At 36.4% G+C, this 10,463-nt stretch overlaps 1 protein-coding gene across 3 annotated transcripts in view; it reads right to left on the bottom strand.

Annotated features, from left to right (window-relative positions):
- Positions 1-1,470: 1,470 nt before the first annotated feature.
- Positions 1,471-10,463, bottom strand: part of inavab (innate immunity activator b) — a 30,008-nt gene continuing 21,015 nt past the window's right edge. For 2 of the 3 annotated variants that reach the window (XM_020936984.2, XM_020936983.2), the window contains 7 exons: positions 9,117-9,240; positions 8,277-8,508; positions 6,724-6,777; positions 5,633-5,930; positions 4,654-4,806; positions 3,597-4,326; positions 1,471-3,103 (listed from right to left, as the gene is read on the bottom strand). In XM_020936984.2, coding sequence (XP_020792643.2) covers positions 3,014-3,103; positions 3,597-4,326; positions 4,654-4,806; positions 5,633-5,930; positions 6,724-6,777; positions 8,277-8,466 — 1,515 coding nt within the window. In that variant the 5' untranslated portion in view covers positions 8,467-8,508; positions 9,117-9,240 and the 3' untranslated portion in view covers positions 1,471-3,013. The remainder of the gene's footprint in view (positions 3,104-3,596; positions 4,327-4,653; positions 4,807-5,632; positions 5,931-6,723; positions 6,778-8,276; positions 8,509-9,116; positions 9,241-10,463) is intronic. The other variant, XM_055160737.1, reaches the window with a different exon arrangement.

The raw sequence follows: 10,463 nt of genomic DNA, 5'->3' as shown, positions 1-10,463 counted from the left end.
ATAATACTATAATAATACTATATTATAAATGCCCAGGACACACAAGACTGTGTTGTTAATGTTTTGCCTGGTAAAATAAAAGTTAAATAATAAAAAACACAAAAGCATATGCCACGCTGGTCTCAACACAAACACTTGTCATTAAAAGTCAAAGTATGACTCATAAAGAAAGACAAGGATAGATGTAAACACTATAAAACCCGTTTAGACGAGTAATGTCATGATTATATAGCCAGTGACAAAGATATAGCTCACAAAAACGAATAAGATAAAATCAAAGTTGCAATAATAATAATATAATAGTTAACGAACCGTTCCGATGGTTTCACTCAAAGCGGTCAAACCAGTGATGACACGTACTACTTTCACTAAAAATACCACAAATTCCGCGAAAATTATGAACGGAAACAGGTAATTACAATATTTTTACTCAGATCTGTCGTCTTGTCATAAATCTATCCAAGGCACAACAATGAACACACACATCTTGACATTAAACTCGTAACAGAACGCTTATGTATGTACTGCTAGCGCTGGCAAGCTAACAGAGCTACCAAATCCGCGACAGTATTTTTTAATCATCTTTGAGCTATTTTTATGAGAAAAGTGAGGGAAAAACACGCCATCGCATACCTTATATCAGAGAGCAGCCTGACACCTGCGTGTAAGAGAGAGACGGGGTTGAATTACCTGACAAAAGGTACGCTCTGGACTCGGAAGGTAAATTATTTATCGATTAGAAACACTAGCTACACCGGAAACAGACAGGTCTTCCGTAAAAGGAGGTTGGTGTCAAAATAAAAGCCCGCAAGTGAGACATTTCAAAATAAAAATGATAGAGATTATCAAACTACAAGAATGTAAATAACTTAGTATAGTACTCATACCACAAATTAAAAAAAGTGACCCAATCTAAAAGTTATACCTATACCTATGTCTCGTGTAGAGTATTTCTTCACAATACGGCATTAATAACTATTATGAATGTGTTCAATTACAGTTGAAAAACAAACATTCTTACTGCAAAGAGTGAGCGGGTAGACTTTCCACAAATCTATCTTGTAACTTGTCATGAAGGCGCCACTGTACCACCCTCATGGATATAGATACATTTAAGAAAGTAATATAGTGCACCTTTAATTAAAGATCTTATGTTTAAAATTAATTTCCAAGCTTTACATAATGAAATTCAAGTAGTAATTTGGACTATTTGTAATAAAAACAGATCAGCATGTTCTTTTTAAAAATCACTACATCTCCATTATTGTGTTTCAAAAATGTAATACTCTATAACATATCGGTTTGTTACACTGAACGGGACAAAGTGTGCAAAAAGCTATACTCAGTAATCACAAAGAGAGCAATAAGAAACTGAAATTTGAAACTGTGACTTTCAAATGCCAATATCCTTTTAAAAAAGGCAAATGAAAACAAACAAAAAAAACAAAACAAAAAACACTTGAATTTTTATGCAAACATATATTTTATTTACTTCCACAGGAGTCACCTTAAACGTGAGTAAACAAATAGAACTACCAAAATGATAAATACAAAAATACAGACAGTAAAAATGCACAGATGGTGACAGGATTGTGGAACAATTTTTCATTTTTTTTGTTTTTGTTTTAATTCATCCTTGGCTTCCACAGTTTTCCACAATAAATAGGCACAAGAAGTAGTGGCTATATCTCATTATAAGGAGGTACCATCAAACGTAATACATGACCAAAAATAATGGCAGTGACTACAAAACAATTTATACTTTTTTATCACAGGAAAATCATAGTATTTTGGCCCAAAACATATTAGTGGTTGTCTAGTGTTAATGCATCAGTGCACACAACAATTTTATTTTATTTTACTTTTCAATGACAGTTTAGTTATAACACTTGTATTAGCTGCCAAGCATTTTAACATTGCTTTTTTGCTAATTTTAGGTTAATTTGGTAAGTTATCTCTATCTGAAATAAATGATTAGACCAATACATGTTTCAAGTTAATTCAGTTTAGTACATAATATGAGATTCAAGCAGCTAAGTTTCTAGTGGTTCAGAGTCATCTAAAATGTACCAAAGATGATTACAATATTTTACACATTATGTCCTTCATACAACAAACATAATCAGAAAATGTAGTGACAAAAGGCATTGTAAGCTTTTGTCAAGTTGAAACAGTCAATTCTGTGGCACCTTAGTTAATTTGCACTTTCTGTTTCAAATGTAAGATCTTGTAACAGATGTTAGCAGTTGTAAAATTGTATCCTGTAAGATGGTTTGTACGGATTCATGAATGTAAACAAATATTAAAGGCACATTATGTAACTTTTCGAGTGACGCGTCTATCACCTGCATATCTGTGAATATGCTGTTGCTTTGCCCAGAATGCTCCACACTACAGCATTAAAGCTATCTCCATGAATCTCCATCTCATTCCCATTATATGTCATATATATCTGAACAGACTGAAGCTAGATAGGTTTAATGCTATACTATGGGAAATTCTTGAAAACAAGCACCACAACAGTTATTTAGTGCAACTTTTACCTTAAAAATGTTCAACTTTCACATGAGGGCTCTAACAAAATCATATATTGAAATAGTTTACTTAGCAATGCTGCAATGATGTATAGATTCTCAAATATTGTATTAGCTGTATCTCCAGACACGTATCACATACCATATCTAATCATGAGGTACCCTGTGCTTCCCAACCCTATTCCCCCAGTGATTTGCATGTATTCAAAAACATGTCAAATTGATTGTTCTACACATAATTACCCTGTTTCTTTAATAAACATAATTATATTTTGATTTTATGATTTAGACAAAATATATGGACAAAAACAGCAACATTGTGGTCAACCGAACCTTTGGTAAACATCAGCAGTGGTAGTGTTGTTGAATTTGAAATTTTAAAGTTCAAAATGTCCCCAAACACAGGAGGATGAGGCAGTCCAAGTCCAAGTGTTTAAAAGTGTAACAAAAGGAGTTTTTTTTAAAGAGTTTTCTCAATGTTAAACTTGGCTGATGTAGTGAGTGCCATCGTCTACCATCCAGTGTCCAGAAGTGTCGTCTAAAGTTAGCTGAGGTCTTCTTTGAATTACCTGTAACAACAAGCAAAACAACTATTAGTGCACCAAATCACATTTAAGAGAAAGATCATAATATTTAAGATTTTGGCAAAAACATTCACACCCATTTATCTGTTTGGCAATTTTTTAGGTTAAAAAGTTTATTTCCTGGTTGAAAATCCATGATTGTTATGTAGCACTGAGGACATGTTTGTAGAGGTCCAAACTACGGAGTTAGGTGTTTTATTACACAAGAAAGCATATATTGTTGAAAATTATGTTTTATAATAGCAACCTTTTTATTTGTTTGTGATTAATATATAAAATTAACACAATTTGGACATTTTTACTTTCTAGTTTGTAACATATTGTAAACCCTCTCTTTGTGTAATGATAAAAACTGAATTATAATAAGGTTTTACAAAGATCATTATCTATAAGCATACATTTCCATCCATATTCCTCCATATTCCTCCATATTTCACAACTTGTCCCACGTTTATTTCAATTTAAGTGGTGATCTTACCTGTTCTTGATACTTGGGTGTTTGGTACACAGTCGCCTCTCTTGCCATCGGTGACTGCGTGTTTTTGAACCGTACTGCCCCCTGTCTGTCGAGCGAGCGAGACCTGGGCGATTTAAGCTGACTGCTACGTCTGTGCCATGACTTTAGCTGCTCGTTCACCACTTGCTTGGGCAAAACTCCCGCCCTGTAATTCGGACTATGATGTTGCTCCCAATGCGGCTGCGGCGGGACCAGTCTAATCTCTGGAGTCCTCTGTACTCTTTGGTATTGCTGTACGGGTGCCTCTTTGTACAAATATTCATATCTGTTTGAATGTGGGGCTTGGGCGTAATAACTTCTCCCCATGTCCATTTCTGCTGGATAGACCATCTCTTCATAATACACTTTGGGGGAAGACTGTGGTTTTGTATTGTGATGGTAGCTAATGTGGGGGAAGATTTGAGGTTGGTAGCTTCCGTTGGAATAGACAGAGTGATACTGTTTGGGTAAATCGCTAGGAGATTCATGACAAGGCGAGCTGTTATAGGAGGAGTAGGAGTGTTCAGAGTTGCTGTCCTCAGAGCCCGCATGGTTACTGTAGCTCTGGGAGGTTTTCAGTGAAGCAGGAGACGGAGCCGGAACAGGAGCAGGTTCGTTATAAGTGATTGAATATTCGGTGAGACGTCTACGAGTACTCCTGGTTCGCCCGCGCTCTTTCTCATGGTTGTAGTGAGATTCAGGGCCAGATAACCTGTAAAAATGACAAAAGAATGATTATAATTGATACTTTTGTGATAGATGTGATACAACATTGTTGCAACACAGTTATGCTGAGGTTAAGACCAGGGTTGCCAGATTTTTAGAGCCAACCTCACAAACCGAGAATGCTGTGTGTTGCCATTGCAGAATTTATACATATCAATATTTTAGAGATATGCATATTTAACATTGAAAACAAGTTTTGGAACGGTATCCTAGCTTGTCAAGGATTAATAATACAGCAATTAATAATACTACAACACTTGGATAATGGTTTTCAAGATAGCCATAGATGCTTTACACGAGGAGGCAAACATACCTGAGTGAGAGTTGTCGGTGAACCCTCATTTCTGGGGTGGAGGGGGTGCTGTTGGACTGGGAGCGTGTCAGTTTGAGGTGGGGCAGCTGCGAGTTCAGAGTGCACTGAGCCAGACACTCCTCTAGGGGGGGCAACACCTCCTTCACAGGGGTACTGCGGTGAGGAAGACAGAAGGGAAGAATATACATTAAGGAAGCTGGAACCCATGAATAGAGTATTAGTGGGTTAGGTTGCAGGAACAAGAAGGAGGCAGTAGATGGCACTGTGGCATAACCATTCTAATAACAAGGGCTGTACTGAATAGTACTTAAGGTATTATTATTACTTAAGGTAATTTAGGACACAGTTTGATTGAAGCAATAATTGTAATTATGATTAGGATCTTAGCAATATGACAAATGACAAAAAATCTATATCTATATTTGTTTGTTTATAGTCTCTTTTGGTCTCTTTTTTCTTGATAGTTTGATTATAGATGATATACTTGGCATTCTAATTTAGCAAATCTCCAAAACCACAACTACAATATAATCAATTTATTATGTTTAAAAAAGTTTAATAAAATGTACTAATATGAACCACAAACATAAAGGTAAAACAGTTTTCATTTTGTTCTCTTGTCTTGTGTCTTGCCAAGAGTACAAATCAATATCCCAAAATTTTGACATTACAGATGCTTTATATTGGACAACTACTCAGCCTTTAAAAGTAAATGCACTCATAGATGATGGTGTGCTCTTTTAACTTCCTTCATGGTGCTTTTAATAATTTCTGTTTTGATTTTCTTTGTAATATCTCAGGTGTATGTCATTTGATTGTTGTCTGTTTTGGTTTAATGTCTTGTAATTTCAAGTAATGTGTGTGATGTCATCTTACTCAAACTGCTTGCTGACACATTGATTAATATGTACTGGCCTAAATCAAATAATTAAATAAATGTAATAAAAAGATTTTGAGATAAAATGTGTTCTGTCTGTACCTTTTCTTGCTGGAAGAACGTGACTTCTTCTTGGGATCGAGGGGCTGATCCAGGTTAGACTCTGACCAGGGTGAGTGTTCGATGGGAGGGGGGTCGTCCAGAGCCAGACTGGAATTTAAACTGAGAGTGGAGTCCAAACTGGGGCGTGGAGACTGACGCGGGGTCAGCTGTAGAGACACAGGGGCCTTATAGGGGGTGCTGTTCAGTGAGGAGCAGGGAGTGGATGGAGAGGATCGAGGCAGTGGTTGGAGGGCATCTGGCTCAGAGGGGAAGAGCCGTGAAGAGTGGCTGGCGACTTCTGGAGAGACAGAAGATTGATTTAAAGATATAATTGCTTTAGGGTTATTGTGAGAGATACAGCAAAAAATAATAATATATTTGTTAGAGAGCCTAAGTCATGGTTTTTATTTTAGCAACATTAGCGCTCTTTACAAGTCTGCCATTCTGCTGTGATTAAAAATTCAAAGTGAATGGAGGAAAAATACTATTCTTTGCACTTGCAGCAACATAAACACTGATCTTTTCACCAGTGTTCCACAATCTAACATGCATCTTAAATAAATAAAGAGAAAATGTGCACAGTAGGGTTGCAAGATTAATCGCAAACAAATCAAAACTGCAATTTCAATAGCAGCTATTAGCAAATTGCAAATGCTGCAGGTTTTTTTTTTTAAAGTAAAAACCCACAAAATCTCCCGTCTTATTCTACATAAAAACTGAACTGCTAACCCTGTAGTTTAGATCTGCACAAACATGTTCTAAAATGGGATTCTTGTTTTGGTCTGTCAGTTAATATTTCATTCCATCTATCAGATTTTCTGGATGCATCAATAGATTCCTATTATTAAACCATTAATCGCAAATCTAACCACAACCACAATGCTTGTCAAAAAAATCTCAATTAGATATCTTTTTGAAAATCGTTCCACCCTAGAGCAACGCATGCTCCATTGGCACCAGAAGAGGCAGAACAGTGGGAATAAATGCATGCAATTAAACAGAGCTTTGCGTCTTTAGTAGCTTTTATACTGCTCTTAAGAATTTTTTTCATTTTAGGATTATTTGGTGACTCATTGGTGCAGAAGCCTTACCTTCATCTTGTACCACAGAATCAGACAAAGAGCTGTCATCAGAAGTTCCTTGATCTGAAAAAGACATTAGAAACATTATGAAAATTATTTATACATGGTTGACCAACAAGGAACAACCAACTACAGACTAGGCCTCTCACGATAAGAACAGATGATGAATGATAATACTGAATTTAATTTATGCCACAATAAACCAGGATTACCCCCAAAACATAAAAAAAAAATTGACATGTACAATATGTATAAAAAAACACAATAAAAATAAACAGCAGAATTAAGCCATTAATTCAGTAATCTATCTCACTAATGAGCCATAGAAGTTATTTATTCCAGCTAGTACACAGAAAAAGTACCCACAATAAATATTGACATCCAAAAATTATTGTTCCATCTTTAATATATAGAACGATTGGGCAAGGCAAGGATTACTCGATATAGTAATTATGGTGACAGGTCTACTACAGACACAGGAAGCAGGGTAGGGGGAAGTGTCTTGCTCAAGAACACAATAATGCATGCAGTAGACTAGAGGAAGCAGCGACTGAACCAGCAAATTTTAGGTCAATGGAAAAAGATTTAGTAACTATGACTCTGAGGTGTAGTATTGTCTGAACAGGTGAGGTACAAAAGGACAGGTAACTACACTAAACAGGCTGCTGCACGATCGGCACACGTCAATGAACACCTATGAGGAAATGATGAGTTTCAGAGAAGACTTCAGACATTTCTGTGAGAGATAGATGTGGATCTTTCAGTCAGGACAGGAAAACAAAAAAAAGCAATTACGTCAATTAAGTTTTATACAATTTAACTGATTCTGTGTTCTTAATCTTAATATTATTATTTGTACTGTGATTTGGAAACTTTGAAACAGGTTTTAAAATCAGGAGTCAGTTTGTAGTGCACATTTAAGCACGTCATTAAGCATTAAAGTGGCTGTACCAGATTTTTTTCCCATGTATGTGAGCCAAATTTGACTGGGCCCATTACAGATATTTTGTATTAGCAGCTCTTGAGGTTAAATTACTACTACTGTGTACTGTTAGCATCTAATTATAAAGCGTGTTATTATCCGAGCACCACGAGGTTTGTGTTAGCATTGTAGTAGTTGTTATCATTAGTGACGGCAAACTCCGAAAACAAAAACGCTCTTATAAACTCATTGCAGTGAATAATTAGAATGCACTGGTAAGTGAGGAATAAGTTTGGATCACTGCAAACTGTTTAACATTTCAAAACATGTTTAGGTTTATGCAGTGTGACCAGATGAAAAGATGATATGATTTACCAATTATTCATTTATTTTATTGTAATTAATCTTACAGTCCAACATACCAGTTCAATCAAGACTCAAAACTCACCTACTCAGACAATTCTACACCTCATAGTAACATATCTTTCAACAGGTTTGATGGAATAAGCCACGCAATGCAATAAAGCGGAGGCGTCCCACCACCAACAAAGTTACATAGCATGCCTTTAATCCCTGTAACTGTGGTTGTTTTGAATTTTGTCGATCTGAAAATATATTGTGTCATTACTGCTGTCATTACCTGGATGAGTGATGTTGAATGCGGGCAGAGGTGACGTCCGTCCTCGCTCCAGTCTCAGTTTAAAGGCCTTTTCTTGGAGCTGTTTGAGTTTCTGCTCCTCTCGTTTGCACTGCTGAATTCTGCTCTTCTTCACAGCTTTACTCAGGCCCTCTTCATCGCAGAGACGCCGCGCTGCTTCGTATATCTTCATCTGCAAAGCCAGCTCTGCATCCACCGAGCTCAAGTCTGAATCCTGGAAATTAAATTAAATAATGTATGTTTTTAGTACAGGGCCTTGAGATGTCACATTGTGTTAAGTGTCCACTCAAATCAGGCCATGCTTCAATCACTTTAGTCCCATCAAAAACTAAAGGTGCACTATGTAACTTTTATTTGGTGGCCTCTTCGTAGACATAACCTGGATTATTGATGTCACCTGTTTGTCTCATGGAGAATCCTAACCCTCCACGGGAAGTTAAATAATACACTATATTACACGATATTATTAATGATGAGGTTTAAAATTTTAGAGGTTTTCCATTCAGATTCTACTTATAAATTATATGCTTTGTACATTTTGTTTTTTTTTTGTACATTGTGTTTTGTTTGTGAAATTTATAGTATTGGAGTTAAGGTTAATTTGGACTTTATTGTCCCTGTAAGGAGATTTTTCCCATTTTAACACCTCTGGGGTTTAACCTGTCAAGACAGTGCAGCACCTCAGGCCCCGTCTCCAGATCTGAGGCAAGATATCAGCTATCAGCCACAACATCAAGACAATTATTGGATGGGACTGGATATTGGATCGGTATCAGCTCAAAATAACAGTAAATATGGATCCATCCCTCTTTTTGAACGTACCCCATTTTTCTGAGGGAGGCTGAGCTCGTCCAGTTTGAACGCAGCTCCCACTCGTCTGCGAATCTGAGGAGGCTTCTCTCCAGGCTTCAGAGGGTAATCTTCAGACAGCCTTCCCTGTCAACTCCTAAAACAAAACAAAATTTTTATAGGATAAAATAAAAGATTTTAACTTAGTGGAGATGGCACCTTGTCTGCTGATTCTGTGGAAATAGAAAGTTAAAACCATACTTCAGAACATTCTGCATGGAGATAGTTTGAAGTTTTATGCCACACTGTGGAAGATTATAGCCAAATTAACATTTCCATGGAAACAAGCAGGAAGAGGCCCAAATTCAGGACAAGAGTCAGTGGAGATGCAAGCCCACTCAGACTAAGAACATATGTTTTCCAGTGCAATAAAATGTTGAATTTTGCAACAATGTGCAAAGAGTTAAATGCATAGCATCAATTTATTCATGGAACAGCCTTCAGTGCCATGTGGTTTACAACATTAGATTTGTAGGAACATCACTTCTCTTTACCCATTTATCAAGTTGAAAAGCTGCTCTTTCAATAGACGCGTTAGTGGTACATATAAAACATAATGAGTCACTTAGACATGTTGTTTATGGAGGAGTGTTTTACCAGGCCTGTGGCACTTTTGAAATTCTGTACGTTTTTGGGAGCTGTCGTTGGAGCATGTTCAGGCAAAGTGTTCAGGGAAATCTGTTACACAATTCAGATTTCCTTTCACTGCACATTCTTCAGTCTCACCTTTCTCTCTGTGTCAAGTATCTACAAGTGTCACAGAAACATGAGGAATATCTGTGTTTTTGAGGAACTATAGAAAGAGTAGTAGTAGTGTATGCAAACAAAAAATATAATAATGATTCAGTGCTCTATACAAGTTGATTAAAAAGATATATTAGGAGATATTAAAATGGGACCAAAATCAAAATAAAGTGAACTAAATGGGAATATTTCAATCTATGTGGGTATTCATTATGCATTTACTTTGGTGATATAGCCATTGTTGGTGCATATTATTATTATGCTGTGTTTTTTAAAAGAATTATTATACAGTCATTAGGTAACTGAAAGAAAAACACTGACTTGACACTTGTTAGCTTGATAAATAATGCTTTAGATTAAAAAGTGCACAGTGTAATATTTCTGGTAGGGGGTCTGCTACCTACTTGTCTCCAGGGAGATGTTACCACTTTGCTTGGAATGTTCCACATTAAACCTTGCATTTATTCAGTTACCTATGTCTTTATTTCTCCAACATACATGAAAAACATGGTCATGTAGGAGATAGGTTTAATTTCATGTTGTGGAAACTTCTAGGCATAAGATCTTCATGGACAA

Source organism: Boleophthalmus pectinirostris, unplaced genomic scaffold, assembly GCF_026225935.1.
Source record: "Boleophthalmus pectinirostris isolate CB_2022bp ecotype Guang Dong unplaced genomic scaffold, ASM2622593v1 HiC_scaffold_3, whole genome shotgun sequence".
Classification (NCBI taxonomy): domain Eukaryota; kingdom Metazoa; phylum Chordata; class Actinopteri; order Gobiiformes; family Gobiidae; genus Boleophthalmus; species Boleophthalmus pectinirostris.
Note: the sequence above shows the minus strand (reverse complement) of the source record. Positions and strands in the feature narration are given on the sequence as shown.